A 24,582-nucleotide genomic window follows, 5' to 3' on the forward strand; every position below is an offset into this window, starting at 1 on the left:
ATGTGAATGGCACCCCCTGGAGGTGTGCAGGGCACAGACTGTACACAAGGACCCTACCAGCCCTAGACACCTCTGACCCCTCTTCTGCCAGTAGAGGCCCTGCTTCCCACCTGCCGGACTGAAAGCTCTCCAACTGGGCACAGGAGCAGTGGGTTTTATATACATTTCCCTAAGGCCAGCTCTTTTGAAAATATGCCTTGGAGAGATGGGGATTTCTTCTGAGCCCCCGAGGGGTTGCCAGGGTGAGCCAGGACCTTGTTCATAATCAATCACAAAATGGCACAAGGCCCCCAGTGGGCCCTGGGAGAAGGGAGGTGAGCAGGAGAGGTGGGATATTCTTCAGGAATAGGACTGAGGGGGAAGCGTCTCCTTCAAATGATGGAGACAGAACTGAGCGGAGAGGTTGAAGCAGGCCAAAGGAGTCAGGAGAATGAAGAAGAGGAGGAAAACTTGAGAGGTGCTCCATTTTGGCATTGGTCAGAGTTGGTTAGGAGGGAGTTCAGCTTAGCATTCTTTCTCTGAGCACCAGGATTACAGGGAAGGCAGGATTTACCAGCTGAGTAATCCTCCCTTCCAGTGGGCACGGGGCTCTCACATCCTGTGCCGGGGTAGATCTCTTCTAATGCCCAGTGCCTTGTTGCCAGGGAGGAGGGAATTCATGTCAGAGAAGATGGGAAGGTTGTGGCCTCAGCCTGGCACCCTGGCCCCCAGATCTAGCTGTGCCCTGCCCTGGGCAGCCCTGGGCTTTTCAGAGCCTTGCTCCCCAAGGCTCCCATCTCCAAATTCCCTCGCTGTAGAACTGGGTGGGATTTTACCACAGGTCTTTGGAACAAAGCATCCAGCGTCCTGTAGAGATGGACCCTTGAAAAGAGACAGGCCCATTACACAGCATTCTTCGGGGCAGGCTCCAAAGAGCCTGGCTGGGAGGAACTGACTTTCGTCTTGGCTCTTCTCTACTTTGTACTCCATTTCCATTACACTTTAATTCTCTTTATGAGTGTGGTGCACTGGACTTAGCACCCAGGAGGCACACAGTTACTATGTGTCGAGTCACTGATTGCTGTGAGCACTGTATATGCATTGTCCCCTATGCCTCTGACCACCTGTGAGAGAGTTGTTGATACTTAAAAGCCTACCATCTTATGATTGAAGACACTGAGGCACAGAGAAGTTAAGTAACTTGCCCAAGGGTCAAACAGCTAGTAAGTGGCAGAGCTGGGATTTGGATTCAGTTTTGTTTTTCAGGGACTTCTAGGCCTAATTCTTAGTGAAAGTGGGAGAGAGGGGTCTATTCTGAAGAACAAAATCTACTCTGGCTTGTGTCCTCTGAGCTTCCCAGGATGTCCTGGGCAGGAGGGGCACCTCCTAGAAAGGGGGACCAAAGCGTCCAGTGTCTGGTAGCCTGCCACACGCCTGCTCCCCACTTGAGTCTAACAACCCTTCAGGGGCAACTGTCCACCAGGAGGGGCAGGGGCGCAGTATGCTGGGACAGTGCTGGCCTGGTTCAGGCTCAGGCTCTGCTACTGACTGGCCACAGGATGCTGGGTGCATCACATGACCCCTCTGAGCATCGGCTTCCGACTGGGAGGCTGACGCCGGTGCACACACACGAAGTTACCTTGTCGGAGGGCTGGAGGGCATCCGTTTCAGAGGATGCTCTCCTTCCCCATAGGAAAGCCGCCAGATGGATCAGCATTTCTGGGGCTAACCCTCACCGTGCCTGTCTCCTTGAGAAAGACATTACTGTGTGTTCCTCATTCCCTCACTCACTGCAAATCTGAGCACCTTCTGTGTGCCAGGAACTTCATCGTGATCCTGGGGTTTGGTCCAAGGATAGTATTACCTGCTGGCTACCTATGATTCTCATGTTTTTATGAACACCAAGTAGCAAGTATCAGCCACAAATGGGCTCCCCTATTACCACCCCTCCTCCCTCCCTCCCCCCCCCACCTACACTGATGTAGGCGTGGGGATGAGCCGCGCTGGTGTTTGTGGACAAGTGTGGGTGTGTGAGAAGAACCCAAAAGTGGGTCAGAGTGGATTTCATAATTGGGGTTTGGGTCCCCTGCCAGATAAAGTGGCACAAAAACCCAACCATGTAACACAAAAGAATTGGGGTTGGGGATGGGAGAGTGGCCCTTCTCTGGCTTTCCTCTCTACCTGGTTTCTTTTCTTTTCTTTTCTTTTTTGAGTTGGAGTCTCACCCTGTTGCCCAGACTGGAGTGCAGTGGCTGCTCCTGGCCACCGCAGCCTCGACCTGCTGGGCTCCGGCGATCCTTCCGCCTCAGCCTTCCGAGTAGCCGGAATTACAGGCACACGCTACCATGCCCGGCTGATTTTTTGATTTATTGTAGAGATGAGGTCTCGCTGCCCAGGCGGGTCTTGAACCAATGGGCTCAGGCAATCCACTCACCTCAACCTCCCAAAGGCACGGGATTACAGTCTGAGCCACCGAGCCCGGCTTCTACCTGGTTTCTAACTCCTTCTCCCACTGGAGTGGCGTCAGCTTGGTGAGGGACTCTTGAACGCCCAGTGGGACTCCAAGCCTGGGAAGAGTGGAGAGAAGAGCCCTCTTTGCCTGGAGAGGCTTTCATGTGCTCCTGCAGTCTTCCAGCAGTCAGGAGAGGATGAGAAACCAATATCCAACCTCCTCCTCCATTCTTTAGAAGCTCAGAAGGCTACCTGGAGGTTGGAAGAGCCCCAAAGGCCCAGGGAGAGGGCTCTGTTCATCCTCTTACTAAGAGGACAGTGTCTCGGGCAGCTGTGTGACTTTGGGGCAGCCACTTCACCTCTCTGAACCTTGATTTTCCCATTGGTTTAATGTGCAGGCTAAACAAAATGATTAACAGAGCTTTTAGCTCCAGGAATATAGCGCAATAGACTGTCAGTGGCCTGTCCACCCACAGACATGCCCTGCCTGTCCTGCCTCACCAGGTTTAAGGAAGAGATGTTCTTTTTCCTCTTGAGAGAGTATCTGTGACCAGATCAGGGTAGGGTGTGTATTAGCCAGAGACCGAGAAACCTGAGAAATGGGGCCTAATGGCATCCCGGGGCAAACACCAAGCTGGGGACACACATGCCATCTGTCTTAGTCAGTGTGGGCTGCTGAAACAAGATACCATAGATGAGGTGGTTTAAACAACGCAGATGTATTTCTCTCAGTTCTAGAGGATGAGAAGTCCAAGACTGGGATGCTGGAAGATTCAGTGTCTGGTGAGGGCCCTCTTCCTGGCTTCATATCCATGTTTCTTATTGTACCCTCAGACTGGAGAGAGAGTGAGCTCCAGCCTGTTTCCCATCGTGAGGGTTCTGCCCTGATGGCCTCATCTAAATTTAATTACCTCCCAAAGGCCCCACCTGCTAATATCATCCCGCTGGGGGTCACAGTTTCAACATATGGATTTGGGGGGACACAAACATGCAGTTTATAATACTGTCTCCACGTTTTTCCTTGCAGGGGCAGGGTGGGTCTTAGGGCCATGGATAGAGAGAATGTATGGCCCACCCCTGAGCCTGGATACAGAGTTTAGATGCCACTATGTCCTACCCTGCTGAGCAGACTTGGGCCCAGCTTCAGTTCTTGAGGCGTGCCAGTCCCTGCCCCTGCAAGAGCTTGGCCAGTGTTTGGCTGCAGGTGTGGCTCCTTCCTTGGGGTTCCCGCAGCATTCATTGGCCGTAAACTCATCTGGCACATGCTGGGTGCTGCCTCTTGGCATTGCTGACGGAGGGGGCTTGTGTCTCAAGAGTCCTCCTGCCAGTGTTTGTAATGTGTGTTTGTCACGGTCCTCCTGTCGTAAGCCCCTGAAGACAGAGTCTGGGAACAGACTGCCTTGTGTACCTTACCACCCCGTTCCAGGGCGTTGCGTTGTGTGGGGTGTTTGTGCACGCAGCCGGCGTTCAGTAGTGTGAGAGCCACAGAGGATGGCATCTAGTCCTTCCTCTGTGCCCTCTCTCTCCTCTCCAGGCTGCAGTGCTGTGCGTCTAGGCAGGTGAAGGATAAAGAGAGCTGGGGTTCTGGTCTGGCTACTTGGGGAGGTCTCTTCCTCTTTCTAGACCCCAAGGGGATGGGCCAAGCATGAGAACCCCACCTCTCTGAGTTCTGATGATTCGTTGGCAGGATACGGGTTGAATGATGACATAAAGGAAGATTGTCCCCAGTCTCACTGTCCTTCAGCAGTGCCTGTGTCTTGTGCCTGGCTGCAGCCAGCCTCCCCCTTTCTCCGGAGTGAGGGGTGCTTCAGCCTCCTCCCCCTCCCCCACACTTAGTATGCCCACAGAGCAGGCTGACCACCCATGAGACCCACAGGTGGGTGAGCACAGGGCTTCTCGGGGTGGAAAGCAGCTTCCCCCAGGCAGGGTATCTGCCCCCTCCTGCTCTCTTCCCTGACCTTGACCTGGGAAGAGGTCAAGGCTGTACTCCACAGAAGGAAGAGCCAGGCCTGGCTGGTGTCTTACCTCTGCTTGGGTCACACTTCTGGTTCCTTCCCTGACTCCTTGCTCCCTGGCACAGGTCAGAGGACATGAAGCACCTGCCATTGTTCGGGCTCCTTTCCCACTGGTCTCTAAGTTCTCAGTTTGGAAGAGCTAGGAAGCAGAGCCACAGAAGCTCAGAAGCACTGAGCGCTGAGCCCCCGTATCTTACAAGTGAAGGAGCTGGTACCTGAGACCCTGTCTCTTGTGGCTCGGTGTGTATTCACGACACCATGCCTGTGTTTTCTGAGCTCCAGTCCTGGGGTCTCCCTCAGACATCCCTGAGATTTAAATCCTGATCCTCTGCCCCCATGTTCCTGAAGGCAAACAGGGGTCCCAGCGTAGTTCAGAACAGAGCCCCGGGTCCCCTTGCGCCTCTCCCCTGTTCTCTGCCCTGTGTGGAGTACTGGGGCCACTGCCTGGAGCAGAAACTAAGGACCAGGGTAGCAGCCAAAATGCCACTGGAGGGGCAGAGAGGTCAGGCCCCGGGCATCAGGTGGGTGTTGGCACAGCCACACCTGAGCCCAGGTCTCGCTCCTGGCATGCAGGGAGTGATGATAAGCACATTTTTGCCGTTCAAGGAAATTCCTCCGAGGGGAGAGGAGGTGCCAGCCAGGCGTCTTCTGGATGCCTGTCTCCTGTTTATCCAGGCCTAACACAGCCTCCATTGCCCTCTCTGAGAGAGGAGAAAGTGCTTAATGACTGCCCCCCTTCCAGTCTGCCCATTGGCCCTCTACCTTTGGAGAGAGAGGGCATGGCCTCCTCGAGGTGCCTTCTCCTGGGCCTGTGATGGCGGTGTCACTCCTCAGTTGAGAAAGAGCCCCAGGTGGCCCCCACTTGGCCCCTCCTTGTTCTTTCTGGACCTCTCTGAGTCCCCCTTTCTGTATTTCCACAGCTGTTTCCAGGGAGGGCAGGAGGAGGCCCCAGATGCAAGTTTATCTTCACTCCGGGCCTTCCTTGGTGGGCTGGGCTCCCCTCCCAGGATCCCTTGCTGAGGAATGAGGCCAAAATAATGCCAGGTACCGGGGCTTTCAGAGGTTGAGCGAGGCCTGGCCCACTTCCATTTTTAGAGATTCCTGATCTATTAAAAAATGAAGAAATACCATAACAGGGTTACAGAAGTCGTGGTTTCTTTAGTTTTCTAATGAACTTCCTTCGATCCTGTGGCTGTATTTCAAATATTGGAGACAATATTTGAAGTTGACATCTGAGGCTCCCCTGTGACCTGAGCCCCCAAAGGGCCTCTTGCCCACCTCACCCCACCCCTAGGCTCCCCGGGTGTGTGCCAGAGGACCTGGGGGCCAGTGGTCCTGCTTTGTGTCTTTTGAAATTACAGAGCATCAAGAGTTTGTGAAGTGCAGTTGCAGACACTGTCACGCTGGGCTTCTCTGCAGCTCAGAGGAAGGCAAGGGGGTCGACAAGGAAGTGGAGACCACGAGGGCAGTGATGCTTGTGCTGGCAGTCAGGGGCGAGGTCCGCTGGAACTGAGTGCCTGAGTCCATGGGGGAGGGGCTACGTCAGTGTCACTGTCACACTGTGCTGCAAAGAGGCAGGTGGAGAGTTGCCCAGGGTGGATTTTTACCTTCATCACTTGGGACTTGGAAGGCTGCTCTTCTTTGCTGATTCGCTGCGGCATCCCGTCGTTCCCACCAGATGGAGAGGCTGGGAGGGATGGGGTTAATTCAAGCTGTGAAGTGAGCGGGTGATTTGGGTGCTAATTAAAATGACAGGAAGTAAACAGGCTTGGAAACACCCAGCATGTGCCCCCTAAGCCCCACTAGGCCTGCACACTCACCACCACTCACCACCGGCTCCCCCAGCTTGGCGCAGTGGGCCCCGTCTCCATGGCAACCAAGCTGAGCTGCAGAGATCAAAGCTGAAGATGGGTTAGCTCCAAACTAGCCAAACCAGGGGGCGTGTGAAGGGTTTTCTGGAAAGTGCCTGGAGAAGGCCCCCCTCCACCCCAGGTGTCTTCCCTCTCCACTGGCAGTCTCTCCTCTCCTGGTCACTGCCTAGGGGTTGAAGCAGAGCTGATGTGGCAAGAGAAACCACCTGTGTGCTGGGATTGGGCCTCCTGGTTCTACCCCTCGCCTGGGACTTTCTTCATCAGCTGACGTTTATGGAGTCCTGGTTAGGGGCACTGACTCTGGAATCACAGTTCTGTGTGCCAATCACCGTTCTGCTGTGCATTGCTGCATGTTCCTGCATAAGTCACTTAAGCTCTCTGAGCGTCAATTTTCTCATCTGAGAAATGGAGATAATAATAGCAATGTTCTCTTAGCATTGTTGTAAAGAGGAAACAAGTCAATGAACATAAAGTGCTTCGCATGATGCCTCCCACGTGGTAACTGCTGTCAAGATGTCGATTGTCGTTAGTAGTGTAAGCACTAGGTACCAGGTGCTGGTCATAGAGAGATGGACTTTGCATGGTCTCTGCCCTCAAGGAACTGGCCATCCCACTAGGGCAGAGTGAAGCAGAAGCAAGGACATTGCTTGGTGTAACTGGAGCAATAAGGGACTTCTACATGGCACAGTTGACCCGAAGGGTAACTAGACAAGGGGCAAGGTTAGGTAAGACGATGCCTGGAGTTTGAGCTGGATTTTGAAAGATGAGTAGAAATTCTGGGCAGGGTGTGAACTCGCACTCCAGATGGAGACGCTGGACCGAGTCCTGGCCGTGCTGGACATTCACTGCAAGGAGTGGAGCTGTGGTGGCCAGGAGCAGACCCGGAGAAGACTTCCTTCTGCAGGTGACAGAGAGCCATTGAGGGTCTTCAAAGGATACTATTCATTATGTTTTTTTCCTTCATTACAAAAGGCATGCATATTCATAGAAATTTTGGTAAGTTGAGAAAAGGCAGAAAAGATGCCAGAATTCTCTGTAGTCCTGCCCTGCAGAGGAAACTACTGTTAACATTTTGGTATAAATCCTTTTCACCTACTCACTTTTATTTTTTTTCCAAAATGAGACCGATTTTATATTCAGAGAAGGGTTTTAAGGAGGGAAAGACATAATCAGAATTGTGTTCTGGAAGGATCACCTCGGCTGCAGCAGTGTGGAAGTTGGATGGGAGGAGGGAGACCAGCGGGGGATGCTGCATCATTCAGGTTGCAGCCGTATGGTGAGGTGGGGAGGGCAGGTTTGGGGGGAGATTGATTGATTGATTGATATGGGAGGTGGAAGGGACAAGACAGAGTCATCGACTTGGCGAGAGTGGCATGGTATGTGTCCCACAGGAAAAGACCTGTCGTGGAAGTCAGAAACCTGGCTTCCTGTGAGCCGGCCTGTTGCTCAACACATTTGAACCTTGGCTTTTTTACTCATCTTTTCTGCCTTTGTGTGAGGCGCCCTCGCAGGTGGAAGAATGGCTGCCCTTGTGCATCCCTGAGCCCCCGTGTTAGAGGGGAAGACACCAGAGAAAATAAGACACATTAGACGTAAGATGCAGAGGCGGAAGGACCTGAGACCCAAGAGCTGGGCCAGCAGTCTTGCTCTGGCGGCCTGCGAAGAACCAGTGCGAAAATCTGGCTAGAGCAGGCCCCACAGTGAGATTCCAGGTGTCTCAGGTAGCGCTTGGGCACTGGAAGGCTTGAAATGCTCCTCAATGGTTCTAATGCAGAGTCTTGCTAAGGGCCCACATGGCACAGAGGAACCTGTGAGGGAAAGTGGCTTATCCGGGAACAGACCGTGGGCCAGGCAGAGAGCAGACCCTTGGTCCGAAGTCTTCTCTGCCTCTCCCCTCTGCCTTCCTCTTCTCAGTGCAGACACTGCTCCTCCCTTAAGGAGGGAGACCCTGACATTTGCGAGGTGGGCTCAGGGATAGGTGGTCCTGGCTCAGCTCTTTTCCTCTACTGCAACCATGCTGTGATGGGTGGGGTGGACCCTCATCTCTAAAAAAAAAAAGAAATTCTTTTTTTTAAAAACACGATTCAATAGAAGCCCTTGTGCATTTTCCCACCCCGGAAAAGCTTCTCACCTGTCTGCTTTATGGTCATCACTGGTGGTAGTGACCAGGTAAAATAGCTCCTTTGGCCCAGAGCTTTACATCTCGGCCTGTGACCCATTGCTCCTGCAGTCTGGCCCTTGCTCCAACACACTAGGGATGGGCTTTTCCAAATCCCCATTTTCCAGGTGAATTGGCAGCTGAGCCAGCATAGAACCAGCCTCCCGCTTCCTAAGAACACCCTGGTGCCTTTATCAGACCGTTTCTCACAACTGCTAATGAGCCCTCTTGGGTGCCATAAATAGACACCCACTGCCGCACCAAAAGGCGTTATTCACACTTGCCAACAAACACCTCTTTTTCAGCTTACAGGTGGCACCAGCCCACGCCTAACCTCAAGGGCCTCTACGTGTGTCCCTGGGCTTTGCCCCCAGAGTAGCCATTCCCAAGCTGCCACAGGCTTTCCTCATCACCTCTCTCTCCAAGATCTCCGAGGAGGGACTCTCCTCACACCCCCTCTGTGCTCTATTCTCCCATGGTGGTCTCTCTCTCTCCATTTTTCTAGTTGCAGGTGGTACGTCCTGGCACCTTAAGGTCGGGGTGCTTGTCTGGGATGTGCTGGTGAGGGGAAGCATGGGTATCTGTGGGACCCAGGGCCCTGCTCCCCTCACCCATCTCTCTGGCTGGCTGCTTCCACTCTCCGAATAGTGGGGGTCCTGGAATCTGGAACCACTGAGGCCTCCCTGCTCCCCACTCACGACAGCATGGCCCCAGTACAGGCAAAGAGCTAGAGCCAGAACCCAGGATGGCCCTCTGTGCAGAAGGACTCAGGAAGTGGAGCCTTTCCCTGGCTGGGAGTTGGGGGGATGTTGGGGCTGCAGGGGAGAGCCCTTACCCCCACATTCCCCCAAGTTTCTAATCAGAAATTCTTGGTCTTGTCCTTCGAGAACCCACTGTGTACTGAGTCCCAGAGAGTCCGCTCACAGCCTGGTTGGAGGTGAAGGCATCAGGGGTGGGTGGACAGAGTGTGGCAGTGAGCCTGGCCCTCAGCTGTTGCTGCCCAGGGCAGGAGGAGCCTGGGGCACCGGCCAGAGGCCCCTCCCCTTCTCCGGTGCTGGTGCGGGTGAGTTGTGGGGCATACATATCTTGTGGGTTTAGGGCAGGTAATTATCATTTGCCTCCCCAAACCCAGCCATTTCGCATCATCTGCACAACCTCATCTCTACCCCCTCCCAGGGAACAATGAGAAGGGTGGGAAGACCTCAGCTTGATGGAGGTCAGTTGCTACCTTTGCCTCAGCAACTTGGCCTCCCCAGGCCTCCATTTTTCATCTGTGGTGGGGTGGACCCTGGTCAGAAGACCTTACCACCCTGAGGAGGTTCTGGGAAGAACTGGGTCCAAGCTGGCTTCCCTTGACCAGAGCAAATGAGGGACATGGTGTCTGCAGCCTCTTCAGAAGTTCACTTGGGGACTCAAGAGGGCTCAGTTCAGGATTCGGGTGATGCCTGAGCCAAGTGCTGAGGCAGGCTCCCAAGAAGCACCCTCTCTGCCTGCTCTGGGTCCATGGACTGGTATGTGTGGGCCAGATGTGGACAGAGTGAAGGGGTAGGGAAGAGTCTAAATGAGAGAGGTGGAGGAAATAGACACAGGGAGACACACATGAGAGAGAGAGAGAGAGAGAGAGAGAGAGAGAGAGAGAGAGAGAGAGAGAGAGAGAGAGAGAAGCGAGAGAGCAAGCGAGCGCAGTGCTTGCACAAACCCAGACCCTCACGGGACAAGTCTGCAGCTCCCCCTCCTTCCCCCTTCTTTCCCACTGCCATCTCTTGCTGCCCTCCCTCTCTAACAGCGGAAGAGGCAGGAAGGCCAGCCTGAGGGAGGGCCTTGGCGCCCAAATGTGAAAACTGGAGGCTGCTTACAGAGTGGGTTTTGTTCCTTCATTGCTGGATAAAAACCATCTGGCATTGGGTGCCCTGCCTCGAAGCGTCCTTGTTTTCCTACTGTTGCCGTACATGTGTGTTATATGTCCACATGTGCATAAGTGAGGACATGCACACACATGCCTGCACACACACGCTGTACAACGCAGACCCGCTGGCTTACACGCCTGCATCTGGGTATGCATGGACACACATGTGCACAGAAGCACATGGGTAGGTATATTCCTGCCCGCCACGTGTCTCCCTCTGTGGGGAGGCCATTGGCCTACTGGAGTCTGACCCTTTTCTGGCCTCTGTCCTGGAGGCCCCGCCCCTGCCTGCGCTGATGCTTGCCAGCTTTCAGGGGCGGCCTCAGAAGCCCAGAGTCCTTGGGCTTTCAAAGCCATTGTGGGTGCCCTCCTTTGTGCCCCCTGTAGCCTGCACGTGGGTGCCCTCTGGTGCTAGGCCTGACAGCTAGGATCCTGCCCATCCCCACCCCACAGTGCAACCTCTACCCCCACCCCTGCACATCTCTGATCTTTGGGTGGGAAATCCAAAGAACGGGACAAGGGGGGCAGCTGCCATGGCTTCTCATTACCTCCTACCCCCAACTTCTGGAGTCCCCACATACCCAAGCAGAGGAAGCCAGCAGCTGGCTCCTTGGCACTGCCAGTCTCCAGTCCCGAGGTGCCCTCTTCCTTCTGGGAGTCTCCTCCCTCCCACCAGGAGCACCCTGGGAGCTGTTTGCTGTTTTTCAGCAACTGTCTCAGCCCCACAGGGGAAAGGGAGGAAACCAGTCACGTTCAGGGGTTTCTTGCCAGGGAGTGGGGCTAAGTGGGAGGCACTCTGCCTCTGGCCACTCTGGGGTCCACAGGAGGCCCCTGCCACTGGAGCAGGGTGAGATCTCCCTCATGCCTTAGTTCTCAGAGACAGTGTGACGTGACAAGAAGTGAGGTCTGCGAGGAGAGAGTTGGTAGGACTTGAGTTCTACCATTCCTGTCCCTGGATTTCTGACCTCTCCTGCACAGAAGGGGCTGGACCAGGTGGCCCTCTGGGACCTCTTTAGGGTCCTCTGACTCTGGACAAACCATCATCATCAGCGTGACCTCCGCTTTCCCTCAGCACCATCTGAGTTCTGTAGAAAAGTCAGACCTTGAGTGAAAACTGTCCCTTTGCAGCCTGGACCAGCAGATCTTTTTCACCTCACTTGCATAGTGGGAGGGGTGGTGCAGGAAGGGACCTTGGCAGAAGGGGAGAAGGTGTGTTGTTTCTGAGACATCCAAGGCACAGGCATGAGAAGCACTGTCCCAGGCGTGTGGTCCCTTAGACATCTGTCCTTGTGCTGGGGTCAGGATTGGACTGGGAGTGGATGTGAAGGTGCCAGCACTGTCCTGGGCAGTGAATGTGGCCCCTCAGACATCTGTCCTGGTACTGGGGCCAGCGCTGGGCAGGGAGTGGATGTGAAGGTGCCTCGCCCTCTTAAAGCCTTGAGCCCCTACAGCTCCTAAACCCAGCCATAAGCTCTTTGTGGTAAAGACAGGAATACTGGCCTCCAGTTGGAGTCCCTGGGGGTCAGGGGACCACAACCACCAAAGACCATCACCCAGCACACATGACCATGTGATGAGGTGGGGGCTCCAGACACTTCTGTGTCCTCACACTGAAATCCCATCTCTTTCCCTTTCTCCTGCTCCAATCCTCGTGGCCTGCTGCTGTGTCCTGATCTCCAGGAGGTAGAGGTGAGTACTACCCGAGGTGTCACAGTGTATGATCTCTGCAGAGCAACCTCCTTGCCCCTCCTGTCTCTTCACACCCTCACCCCGAATTCTCCTTCCCTGCCAGCGTCCAGCGTGGCATAGGAGGACTAAGGAACTTATGGGGGAAGCCAGAAGGATTCTGGACGTGGGTTTAGGAGGATAGAGGTGTGGGGGAGGCAGCTGGCAGGGCCTGAGTGGACAGGGGTCATCTGGGCAGCCACCAGGATTGTGGCAGTTTGTATGTGAAAGTACTGACCTGGGTCTCTCCTCTCCCTGGCCCTGCAGTTGAACCTCTGGGATGTCTTAGCCCTTTCTTTCTCCCCTGTCCCTCTTTGCCCTTCACTAGGATGACTACATCAAGAGCTGGGAGGACAATCAGCAAGGAGATGAAGGTAACATGGTCCTCCCAGGTGGAGGAAGTTGATTGGCACCCATGAATATGTAAGATTAGAGGGCAAGTCCTGACCCTGGCCTTGGGGGCTCCTGGAGCAGCCAGGTTCCAGTGGAGGTGGGGCTTCAGAGCTCGAGAGCTCTGGTTATCAAGGGCTGCTGGAGGGCGGGGCTGCCCAGCTCAGAAGTGGGGCTGGGCGTTCCTGGGTTCTCTCAGGGGACCTGTGTTCTGACCCTGTGTCCTTGCAGCCCTGGACACCACCAAGGACCCCTGCCAGAAGGTGAAGTGCAGTCGCCACAAGGTGTGCATCGCCCAGGGCTACCAGCGGGCCATGTGCATCAGCCGCAAGAAGCTGGAGCACAGGTGAGTGAGGATTTTGGGGAGGAGGAAGCCCTGTAGGGGGTTTGTTCAAAGAGCAAGGACTCTGTTGACCCTCTCCTTATGAACTGGTTATCTATTGCTGTGAAATAAATCACCCCAAAATTTAGTGCCCAAAATTCAGTACCCCAAACAGTAGATAATGTATTATCTCACATAGTTTCCAAGGTTGGAATCCAGAAGTGGTTCTGTTGGGTGGTTCTGGCTCAGGGTCTGTCATAAGGTTATAGCCATGGTGCTGGCTGGGGCTGCATCATCTGAAGGTTCGTCTGGGGCTGGAGGATCCTCTTCCAAGCTCCCTCTCATAGCAACTGATGGGAGACCTCAGTTCCTAGTCATGTGGACCTCTCCAAAGGGGTGCTTGAGTATGCTCACAACATGGCAGTTGGCTTCCTTTAAAGTAAGTCATCCGGGACAGAGAGCAAGGAGGAAGCCACACTATGTGAGAACAATTAACCAACACTGTGGGATCCAAGGAAAGTCACATCTCCTTTGAAGGCCTTGGTGTCTTATCTCTAAGACAAATAGGTGAAACCAGATAATTTGAGGTTCCTTCCAGCTAACATGCAGTGATTTTATGAAATATTTAAGGCGGAAGCTTCTGAGAGGTTGTAGCTTACAGAGGAAGAAGGGGGTAAGGGCATTTGAGGAAGTCTTAATTCTAGCCCAAGTACAAGACCCTTCCTGGCTCCAAGACCTCTGGAAAGTTTCTGTTCCCCTCTCCTCTCTCCTGCATCCTAGACGATAGACTTGGGTTTGCGGTGTTAGGTGCCTGCAGGGGTCTGGCAGGGACTGTAATATGTGAAGAGAACTTGGTGATGGGCCACTCTGGTGAGCACAGGTTCAGTGGAAAAGGGGCAGCTGCTTCTTGGCACTGACCCTTTGTGGCTATGTGGGAACACAAGTCCAGAACAGCCGTATCTTCCATTTTTCTGAGGAAGGCCAGGAATCCAGGTTTTTATGTGCATTCTCCCATTTTGTAAATGTTGGTGAATAACTCAATTAAAAAACAAACAAATAAAAACAACCCTTGGTAGCTAAATATGGCCCTGCAGGCCAGATATGGCCCAGGGACCATTAGTTTGCAATCTCTGATTTGGTCCAGTCCCTTAAAAGTGAAGTGAGATCCCTTTTGCCTCCTGCAGTCAGACCCGGAGTTGCTACCCAATGGCTTTGCTGGACTCAGTAACCCCTGGAAAAGGGGCAGCCGGGGATCCGGGGTCTAGATTGCTGGACTTCCTGACCCTTTCCTTCCCCTACCCCTCCCTCATTTTCACCTCTTTCCTGGTGTCCCGACCCTCCCTTGTAGGATCAAGCAGCCTGCCATGAAACTCCATGGAAACAAAGACTCCATCTGCAAGCCCTGCCACATGGCCCAGCTCGCCTCCGTCTGCGGCTCTGACGGCCACACTTATAGCTCGGTGGTGAGGGTCCCTGGCCCCAGGTGGGGTGGGGAGGTCACGTGAGGCCATAGGGAGCAGAGAAGACGTCTCACCTGGGGCCTCCAGAGGAGTTTCCAGGACTGAAGTGGGGCCAGGCATCAAGGTCAGCGCAACTACCCATACTAGGGAGCCCTGCACCCCGGCTGGGGCTACCTGAGAGTTAGAGCTAGACCCTGTCTGTCCCTGACCTCGGGGAGTTACAGGTAGAGGGTGAGGACTGGATGAGACACTGAGGACAGAATAAGTCCGAGGAAGTTAGGTAAGGGCATTAGCATAGTCCCAAAGCTGTGGAAGGAAGGAGCTTCTGTGATCCACTTGTCAGGGGGTAAAGAAAGGAGCCTTCTGTGTGGAGGCGCTGGCATTCACCTGCAAGCAGGGGCGTCCTGGGGAAGAAACAAGTAGTCCTCCAGGAGGGGTCCTCCACGTGAGAAGGAGTGGCGGTGGAGAGCGTGACCTTTCACTTTATGGGATTTTCATAAGGATTGCATGAGATGATGCTTGGGAAAGCATTTTATAAACTTCAAAGCAGGCCGGAATCAGTGGCTCAGCCTGTGATCCCAGCACTTTGGGAGGTCGAGGCGAGTGGATTGCCTGAGCCCACCACGGATTCGAGACCAGCCTGGGCAACTTGGCAGGACCTTGTCTCTACAATAAATCAAAAATTAGCCAGACATGGTAGCGTGCGCCTATAGTTCTGGCTACTTGGAAGGCTGAGGCGGAAGGATCGCCAGAGCCCAGCAGGTCAAGGCTGCGGTGGCCGAGAGTGTGCCACGCACTCCAGTCTGGGTAACAGACCAACTCAAAAAACAAAAAAACAAAGAAAACTTTAAAGCACCATAGAAATGCAGGTGCTGACTCAATGTTTTTACTAGCAATGAGGTGTTGGAAACTGCTTGGGTTTGGAAGCTACTGACTGCTGACAAGGGGTGGGGTCCAGGTCTGAGGAACCCTTTTGGGGTGAGATGCAGATTTAAGAGTCACTCACTGCGGAGGTTGCTTGAGGGGATAATGTCACCCAGGGAGAAGGCAGGAAGGGGAGACAGAAAATGAACAGGAGACCAAGGACAGGGGCTACATTTAGGAGGCAGGAGGGATGCCAAGAAGCCAGGCGGAGCTGGTGGGGAGAAGAACAAGTCCATCCCACAACTCAAAGGCAGAGTGAGTCTTGGGCAGGAAGCTGCAGTTGGGCCCAAGGGTCACACTGTCCTTTAGGGAGGCAGAGGTCGCTGACTGATTTTCATCCCAGCCCCCGGCCTTGGGCAAGTCGCTGGGCCTCTCTGCACTTGATGTTCTCTGCTGAGCTCTGGAAACACAATCCTCCTCAGGGAGCTGTCGGGACCAAGTGAGATAATGTAAAATGTGACGACCCACTTTGCATTAGCGGTCACCCCACAAGGAGAATCAGATACAACCAGGGGAAAATGCCATAACGGCAAGGAGTGCAGGAGCCCCTCTCAGAAACTGGTTGTCAGCAAACGGTGTGGCAGTTCCTAGTGAGGGCTGGGGAGTTGGTAGATGCTCAGTAGCCAGGGGCTGCTTGGTATCCAGAGAGCTGAGAAAAACCCCGGGGGTGACTGTGGGACCATTGAAGCAGGGACCAATGGACTGTGGTGAGTTGGACCGAGCCTTGAGGAGAGATAAGCAACAGACAGTTAAAACAGGGGAGGCAGATGATGGGGGGAGGGGGAGGGGCACAGGTGTCCTGGGAAGGACAGATAGCCAGAGGGGGCAGGCTGGTCCAGGGCACACACATGAAGCCTGCAGTGGCGAGGCCTGGGTCCTGGGCCCCCTTCCCGGGCCTGCTGTCTCTCACCTCTGTGTACCTGGGCCTGCAGAGGGGCGAGGAAGGCCCTCCCAGGCTGCTCACAGGTGCTCCACCGGGGGGGCAGATGTGGCTGTCAAGGGATGCTTGAGGGTTTCCCACCCCCCAGCCCGACTTTCTCTGTGCAGTGTAAGCTGGAACAGCAGGCGTGCCTGAGCAGCAAACAGCTGGCGGTGAGATGCGAGGGCCCCTGCCCCTGCCCCACAGAGCAGGCTGCCACCTCCGCCGCTGATGGGAAACCAGGTGAGGAGATGCCGAGCCACAGCTGGGCTAGGGGTGGGGGGTCGCTGCCAGGGCTGCCTGGCCCTCCCTCAGGGCTCTAGGGTGGTGAAGGGGGTTTGCAGAGCGGGAAGGGAGAGGTGGCAACAGCAAGGAGGGGCCTAAAGGAGCTGTGGGGTCTGTGGCCCAGGTTAGCACTGAGTTAGGAAGCCTCAGACTCAGCCACAGGGAGCCTGGGCCATGTCTTTAGCACTCGGAAGGAGGAAAGGGGAGCGGCAGAAGCTGGGTGAGGATGGGAGAGGAAGCCCCTAGTTTCTGTCTTCCTCCTCCTGCTGTATCCCTGGCCACTCACTCCCAGACTCCCTGGCTGAAGGGCAAGATCCCAACTGAGATCGTCCTTGCTGCTTCACCCCGCACTCTTCCTCCATGCCCTTCTCTCTGTTCTGCTGACTGTAGAGACCTGCACGGGCCAGGACCTGGCGGACCTGGGAGATCGACTGCGGGACTGGTTCCAGCTCCTTCATGAGAATTCCAAGCAGAACGGCTCAGCCAGCAGCGCAGCCAGCCTGGCCAGTGGTACAGACATGTTGCCCTGCCTGGGAGGTGGGAGGAAGATGGGAGGGGCCTGAGGAGACGGATGTTCCCTGGGACCAACCTGCCCTCGCTCCCTCCTGCCAGACTCTGAGCCCTGCAATCTGGGCCCCTAAAAGAGCCTAAACACCAGAAGAAGGAGAGGTCAGCCTCCAACAGGGCAGAGGATATGGGTTAGCTAGTGGGACGGACTTTTTTTTTTTTTTTGAGTCAGAGTGTCACTCTGTCGCCCAGGCTAGAGTGTAGTTGAACACTCACAATCACCACAGCCTCTATCTGCTGGACTCAGGAGATCCTTCTGCCTCTGCCTTCCTAGTAGCTGAAACTACAGGCATGTGCCACCACGCCTGGCTAATTTTTGTATTTATCGTGGAGACGAGATCTCGCCATGTTGCCCAGGCTGGTCTTGAACCTGTGAGCTCAGGTAATCCTCTCGCCTCTGCCTCCCAAAGTGCTGGGATTACAGGTGTGAGTCACTATGCCGGCGTAGGATAAACTTCTTAACACCAGTGGAGGAAGCTTAAACCCTGAGATGGGTAACCAAGGGAAAGTGGGAATTATTTTTCCTGAAGTGGTTTTAAAACAGTGTTTTGAAGGGCTTAGGTGAAGTCCTCTGTGGAGGTAGAGGGAAGGACCATTGGCCATTCTTGAATTTCTAAACCCATGGTTAGATTCCAAGCTGCCCTGACCCTGAATAGAGGGCTGGGCTGGCAGAGAGGTGGGGAGATGGAGGAGTGGAGAGATGGAAGGACAGACAGAGGGAGCATGTTTGATTCTGCTTTGCATCCAGGGCTGGACAAGAGCCTGGGGGCCAGCTGCAAGGACTCCATCGGCTGGATGTTCTCCAAGCTGGACACCAGCGCTGACCTCTTTCTGGACCAGATGGAGCTGGCCGCCATCAACCTGGACAAGTACGAGGTCTGCATCCGCCCCTTCTTCAACTCCTGTGACACCTACAAGGATGGCCGGGTCTCCACTGCCGAGTGGTGCTTCTGCTTCTGGAGGGAGAGTGAGTGTGGGCCCCTGTCCTGGGCCCAGTTCACCCGTGTGGGCTCTGCCCTGAGCTCCAGGCTCTCTGGGAGTCAGGGTGGCTCCTTCTTGGCCACCTCCCCAGGCCCAGAACTGTCCAACTCCCTTCCTGCACTCTCAGGGCCTTGTCTCATGGAGGCCGGGGAGGCCAGCACTTTTAATTTCCTTCCTCGGCAAGTAGATCCAGATTTTGCTGGTTACATACTTTTGGAGGCTTTCTTCAAGAAAGATGATGCAAAATTACAAATGTAAAATCTCTAGGGCCCCCTGGGGGCTTGGGAAGGGGCTATGCAAGTGACGGTCTTAGAGCTGAGGGTACCCTAGCTAACTCTCTGTGAGTCCACCACTGGGCACATCTCACATTCTGTCCCCAAATAGGCAATTCCATAGGTCGTCATTAGCCTTTAGAGATGTGGTGGCACTTGTTAGCTGTATATACCTGGAACCGGAACTAGGCGTGTGCTTAGGGATCATCTAGGCTAGATGTTATCAATAGGGAAACTGAAGGCCTGAGGGGTCAACTGACCTCCCTGGCCAGAGCCGGGACAGGCCTTGGTATTCTGCCTCACTGATTCGTCCCCACCATTGTGGTGGTCGTGGTTCAATTTCCACAGTCAGGGGCCGAGGCTCCAACCAGGATGCCACCATATGCTAGTCTAGGACTCCGGGCAAGTAACCAAATCTTTCCAAGTTCTGTTTTCCTCATCCCTACCTTGGAGCCTGTTGTGAGGATGAACCGAGAAAATCTGTGTGCAGAACACTATGTAGTTCACAAATCCCTCTGCGCATGTGAGGCACTGTGTGATCCGTTTCACTGCGTCTAACCGCCCAACCTTCCTGCCACCTGCATTACTCCAGCACTTTGACTTCGAGGCCTTTGAAGCCCTTCCCACCCATTCTGGAGAGTAGCTTTCTAGGACAGGAGGCTGGGAACTGTTTTCATTTACAACAAATAGCAGACCTCCAGCTTGGAGGGGTGAGGACTTACTGAGGTCACTGGCAAGTTAGATGTTGGCTGCCAATTACAGTCTTGTGCGCTTAACATTCTGAGAAATGTGTCCTTAGGCAATTTTGTTGTGTGAACATCACAGAGTGCACTTGCACAAACCTAGACGGTAGCGCCTACTATATACCTGGGCTATATGGTACAGCATGTGACAGTAATGAATACTGGAGGCAATCGCAACACAATGTATCTGCACATAGAACAGATGTGGTAAAAATACAGTGTGATCACCCATGGGACCACTGTTGTGTACTGGGTTCCAAAACATCACTATGCAACATGTGACTGTATTTTCAGGCCTGGGAGTTCCGTCTAACATTCCCTCTGGCCCTATGCTCCCCCGGATCTCTTACCCTGGGGCGTCTGTGTGTTCAGCTTACCTCCTCTTTTGAATTCTGTTTCCTGGGACTTCTTTGGAACCTCAGGTCACCCAAGGCTGTGGGCACCCTTAATTAGAGACTGGGGTTTCCATCCCACAGTGCCCTGCACCAGTTTTGGGACCTCAGAGGGGTCAGTGCATCCTACCCCTTGCTGTGGAATGGCCCCGTATCAGAGAGAGGGTGTTTTCATCTTGCAGAGCCCCTGCCTGGGTCTCTAAGCCTTAAAGGGCTCAGTGTGCCCCCACCAGCACCCTGGGACAGGCCCCATCAGAGGCTGCTTCTCTCTCCACAGAGCCCCCCTGCTTGGCAGAGCTGGAGCGAGTCCAGATCCAGGAGGCTGCCAAGAAGAAGCCAGGTGAGGGGGCTGGGCAGAGCTCAGAGGAGAAGATGGGGAGGGGCTTCCTGAGTCCCTTGAGACCCAGAGGCTCTAGCCCTGAGTATGCAGCTGCTGAGCTCAGAGGAGGCTTTGGCCTGAGAAGACAGGAGAAGGAAGCTCCCTTTCCGTTTTTATTCTTATGGAGGGGCAGAGTCTCCCAATCTCCCCTAGGTGCATGTGTTTTAAGCACTAATGTTTTTGCTTGTCCACGCCGGGGCTAGAGGTAGTGGTGTAGAAGGACCCTAGAATCCTCTATTCCATTCGATTCAGTTCAAAAAACACGTAAATGAAATTTCAGTAAGACCCTTTCACAAGAGATACATACTCAACAAACCCCCAAGTGCCCACCCTGGAGAGACAAGAGCCATAAACACAGCCCACCCCAGACCTGATGGCCAAACAGACATGCTCCCTGGCCTCGTAAGCCTCCCACACAGGCTCATCAGGGAAACACACAACACACAAATTGACACACCGAAAGAACCAGCAATTTGACTTGTGCCTAGGGACTGAAAAGAACACGAGGAGGCAGAGTTAGCCTCAAGGGGAGACCTAAGGAATGAGAACCAGTAAGCCAAGGGCAGGGAAGAGCTTGAGGTTCTTGGGAAACAGAGAAAAAGGACCCATGTGGCTGGGAGTGTGATGGTTGAAGGGACAGAAGTCTGAGAGGCAGTTCACACAGGGCCTAGTAGCTCCTTGAGAGCAGCTTGGCATTCACCTGGGCCGAAGAGACTGACACACTTGAACCCAAGCGTGGCAGCCCCTCACAGTGCCTGTAGCCTCCAGTGGGGCTGGTGTTAGTGCACATCTGTCAGGAAGCAGTCCTCCCTCCATGTCTCTTGCGCATGCTTCCTGTGCCCTAGGGCACTTCCCCTCACGGCACCTGGTATTAGCATTGTCTGTGAGGGTCTCTTTCCCCACTAAGTGGGCAGAGTCCATCTCTAGGTTTCCAGAGTGGTGATCTCAGATGTCTGTTGGGTGGACAGAGGAGTGACAGTTCAGGGGCCTGTGGAAAAGTGGATGGGCCCTGAAGGCAGGCCAGACTCAGAGAGGCCAGAGGAGAAGCCTGAGCACTCCTGGCAGAGGACAGCTAGGTCGGAGGAGCAGAGGTAGGATCGAGGGCGTTGAGCATGATGAGATCAGACTGGGTGTCCTAGGAGACTTGGGCTCCAGAGTCAAGGGCACAGCAGAGGCAGACGGGAGCCGTCACAGGACCTTGGGCATGTCATTCAAGGAAGTGGGTTTTCTCATCTCCAGTGAGTAGAGCTGGAAGAAACGCCAGCTGGTGACCACCCTTGGCATCTGGACTTGCTGGGGACTCAGAACTGGGTCTGGTTGGGCTCGGGGGTATCTGGACTCCTGCTCATCCAGGCTCTGAGGCCACCTCTCTGGAGAGCCCACACTCCAGGACCCCTGATCTGACCCTGCCGGGCCCTGTCCCCTTCAGGCATCTTCATCCCGAGCTGTGATGAGGACGGCTACTACCGGAAGATGCAGTGTGACCAGAGCAGCGGCGACTGCTGGTGTGTGGACCAGCTGGGCCTGGAGCTGACCGGCACCCGCACTCATGGGAGCCCCGACTGCGGTGAGGGCCGGGGTGGCGGCACGGGACACACTGGGGGCCTGTGCCTGGGAGGGCGCGTGTGGCAGGATTCCAGGTAGGGGTATGAGCAAGTCCCTAATCCACCATTGGCTTGTTCCGCTCACAGATGATATTGTGGGTTTCTCGGGGGACTTTGGGAGCGGTGTCGGCTGGGAGGACGAGGAGGAGAAGGAGACGGAGGAGGCAGGCGAGGAGGCCGAGGAGGAGGAAGGCGAGGCGGGCGAGGCAGACGACGGAGGCTACATCTGGTAGATGGCCCTCGGGAGCCGACGCCGGGGGGGACGAGCCAGCAGAGACCTGAGCAGAAGCAGGCAGCCTAGCGAACGGATCCGGAAAGTGTGGTCAGAAGGACCCTGGCCCCAACCGGGAGGACTGGAAGTGTGAATGTGCATGGCACGCGAGTGCATGTGCAGCTGGGACGGATGAGTGCGTGTGCGTGCGTGTGTGTGTGTGTGTGCGCGTGCGTGCGTGTGTGTGTGTGTGTGTGTGCGTGCGTGTGACATGCGCTGACAATGTGTCCTTGACCCACACTGCTCCTGGCAGAGTGAGTCACCCAAAGGCCCCTTCGGCCTCCTTGTAGCTATCTACTTCCCATTTGTTGTTGGTTTTAAAATACACACATTCACACACACACACACACACACACACACACACACACACACATCAACAAGTCAAAATTGATTAAATGAGATGGCCCCTAGCCATGTCCCCCAGCCCATCCCTGCCTCCTCTCAGCCCTATCTGCTTCTCCTTCTCCCTTCTGGGGTCAAGCTCTGGCCTGTGGGCCTGTCCTCATTGCAGAGAGGAGGGAGGGTAGGGAGCTTTCTATTGCTAGGGGTCCTCCCCAGACTGGACAGATTGGGTGTGACACCCCGCCAGCCTCAGATGAGATGGGCCAGCACACCTAACCACAGCTAGCCCTGTCCCTTTGCTGAATCCCCAAGCACTAGAGAAACTCTCCTAACCTAAGCCCAAATGCCCAAAGGTGGCCAAGAAGGAGCAGGGGGCAGGAGCTGAGAGGTGGGGGAGGGGAGGGCCTTGACATGCTATCCAAGGTCTTTCCCATGTGGTGCGGGTGGAGTGGGATGAGGAGACAGGGCCCACTCAGCAGGGGAGTCTGCGGTTGCAGATCCTGGCACTTTGCTTTCAGGAGTGGAGCTGGGGCAGCCCTGAGTGCAAGGCCTTGGAATAGCCAGCTCTCTTCTGTGGGTCTCATGGGGTAGTGGAGTGCGGTCTGAGCTGCCCTCTTGGGGACAGTGGGCTCTGGTTGTGCAGTTGAGCTCCGCCTGTCTCCCCTTGGGTGCAGACTGTGGTTATTGCACCTGCCTTCGTCCCTCTTGTCCACTACAAGGAACCTGAGGACCAGGAGCAGCCAGGCCTGGGTCTTGGCCAGGGGTATGTGTACCCACATCCTCCTGATCCCTCAACCAAGTGCTCCTGCCCAGACCCACAGAAATTCCTTGTCGAGAAGGAGCAGTTAAAAGCTGCAGGCTTCCTCCTCCCTGAGACCGTGATTTCTCTCCATTGCTCCTGCTCAAGGGAGAGGCACACATGGGCCACGCCCTGTCTTACTCCTCAGCCCCTGGCGTTTTCCTCTGCCCTCTCTGGGGGTCCCCTAGGGCTGCCCTGGCAGAGGGGCTTCCCCAAGGCCTCTTTTGAAGTCTGTAGTATGCAGGAGTTTTGGAAAGTCTGAGGGAACAGGACAGGCTGAGGTCACACCTTGCCGTTCCCCCAAATCTAACCAAGTGGGAACTCATCTCACCAGATGAGGAGATGTCCCGTGAGTTTTGTTTATTTTCCCCAATCTGCCATGTTCTCCCTATTGAAGCAAATTCCTCAGCACCTTTGGTGGAGAATTTCTTACCTGAACTTGGGCCTCTGATGTGCTTTGGTGTGTGGTGAGTGCAATGTGTGTGTGTGTGTGTGTTCGTGTGTGTGAACCTGCTGGCCAACCTGGTGGCCTAGGAGTGTGAGGAGGAGCTGCCTGTGTACTGACCGGGTGGTGGGTGTGGGGTTAACACGGAGGCTTCCAGGACCAGGCTTCCAGCCTGTGTCAGCACCCGCAGGGCATCTGCTGGACTTTCCAGAAGAACCACACCCTTTACCCCACCCTGGAATCAACATCTTCTGAGTCCTTCTTGGGGGAAATCACGAAACTCCACTTAGCTCCATAAACTGCTTCCCATCCCACAGCACAGTTCTGATTGTTGAGGTGTCACGCTGTTCCAGTCTCCCGGTCACCTTCTTCCTCCTGTCCCCCTCTCTGTCCTCCCACTTCTCCCTCCACCCCCGGCTCAGTTCAGGGAAATGCTGTTCCGCGCCAGCCCTCTGCTCTCCAAGGCAGCCCCTTCTCTGACTCAGAGCTACTTGAAACTTCCTGCTCCTGCTAGGATTGGAGTCTGTCGCTTCCTTCTGCCCTAGCTGGACTTCCAGAACTGTCCTCCTGGGGGTGGCTATCAAGGATGCTGGTAGGGGGATATTCTGGGGGAGGAGATGTGGTGAAAGGGGCGTCCCCCTCGACTCACTGTTGTCCTCCACTCCTGGGGGAACATGTGCTCTGTGTCTGTGGGTCTTCTGGCTGTGGACTTTTGTCTGACCTTGTAAATATGTTTAGGAAGAAAGCAAAAAGCGTTGATCTAGCCCCTGGCGGGACTGCAGGAGTCCAGCCTTGCCAGCTTCTGAAGCCCCCCATACTGCTTTTCACTCCCTGGCACTGGTCTCTCCCTAAAGGTAGACAGAAGCAGCTGTTTCCAGTGGAGCTGCTGTGTGGTTAGATGAGCTTCAGGCTGCCTGGTGAGCAAGGTTGCAGGCTGGCCCTTCCTCAGCTCCTGGGGTTCATGCCCTTGACCCAGCACCTGCTACCCAGGCTTTGTGCTTGGATGACCTCTCTCCTTCCTGCCCCAGCTCCCCTGGCTTAGGTAGGCAGGCGAATTAGCGCTGTGCTGAAAAGAGCTCAACCAAATTTCTGAAGACTGTCTTCTTGTCTGGCCCAGGAGCTGCCCCTGGCTACCCCAGGCCTCTTCGGCCCCTGGGGGCTAGGAGAGATGGGTCTCGGATTGGACAGGGTGGGGAGGAGAAAATGTGCCTTGAGAGACCACTCAGAAAGGGCCCAAGGGGGATGGACAAGGAACTGTGGCCAGGGGAGCTCAGGAAGGAGGCGAAGTGGATGAGAGCAGGATAAGAGTCTCTGAGTGTCTCCCTGGGGCTGTGACTGCTTGTGGCAGGTGGTTGCACTTCCTCCCTCCAGCCTACCTGGAG

General features: G+C 54.9%; 1 protein-coding gene across 1 annotated transcript in view; it reads left to right on the plus strand.

Annotated features, from left to right (window-relative positions):
* SPOCK2 (SPARC/osteonectin, cwcv and kazal like domains proteoglycan 2) overlaps positions 1 to 21,967 on the plus strand; it is a 24,705-nt gene extending 2,738 nt beyond the window's left edge. Inside the window, exons 2-11 of the mRNA XM_008072509.1 lie at positions 12,061 to 12,069; positions 12,434 to 12,479; positions 12,727 to 12,841; positions 14,166 to 14,280; positions 16,249 to 16,363; positions 16,796 to 16,915; positions 17,721 to 17,939; positions 19,638 to 19,700; positions 21,169 to 21,306; positions 21,431 to 21,967. Coding sequence (XP_008070700.1) covers positions 12,061 to 12,069; positions 12,434 to 12,479; positions 12,727 to 12,841; positions 14,166 to 14,280; positions 16,249 to 16,363; positions 16,796 to 16,915; positions 17,721 to 17,939; positions 19,638 to 19,700; positions 21,169 to 21,306; positions 21,431 to 21,576 — 1,086 coding nt within the window. The 3' untranslated portion in view covers positions 21,577 to 21,967. The remainder of the gene's footprint in view (positions 1 to 12,060; positions 12,070 to 12,433; positions 12,480 to 12,726; positions 12,842 to 14,165; positions 14,281 to 16,248; positions 16,364 to 16,795; positions 16,916 to 17,720; positions 17,940 to 19,637; positions 19,701 to 21,168; positions 21,307 to 21,430) is intronic.
* The last annotated feature ends 2,615 nt before the right edge of the window (positions 21,968 to 24,582 follow it).

This window comes from Carlito syrichta, unplaced genomic scaffold, assembly GCF_000164805.1.
Source record: "Carlito syrichta isolate Samal-C Ts95f unplaced genomic scaffold, Tarsius_syrichta-2.0.1 Scaffold315300, whole genome shotgun sequence".
Classification (NCBI taxonomy): Eukaryota; Metazoa; Chordata; class Mammalia; order Primates; family Tarsiidae; genus Carlito; species Carlito syrichta.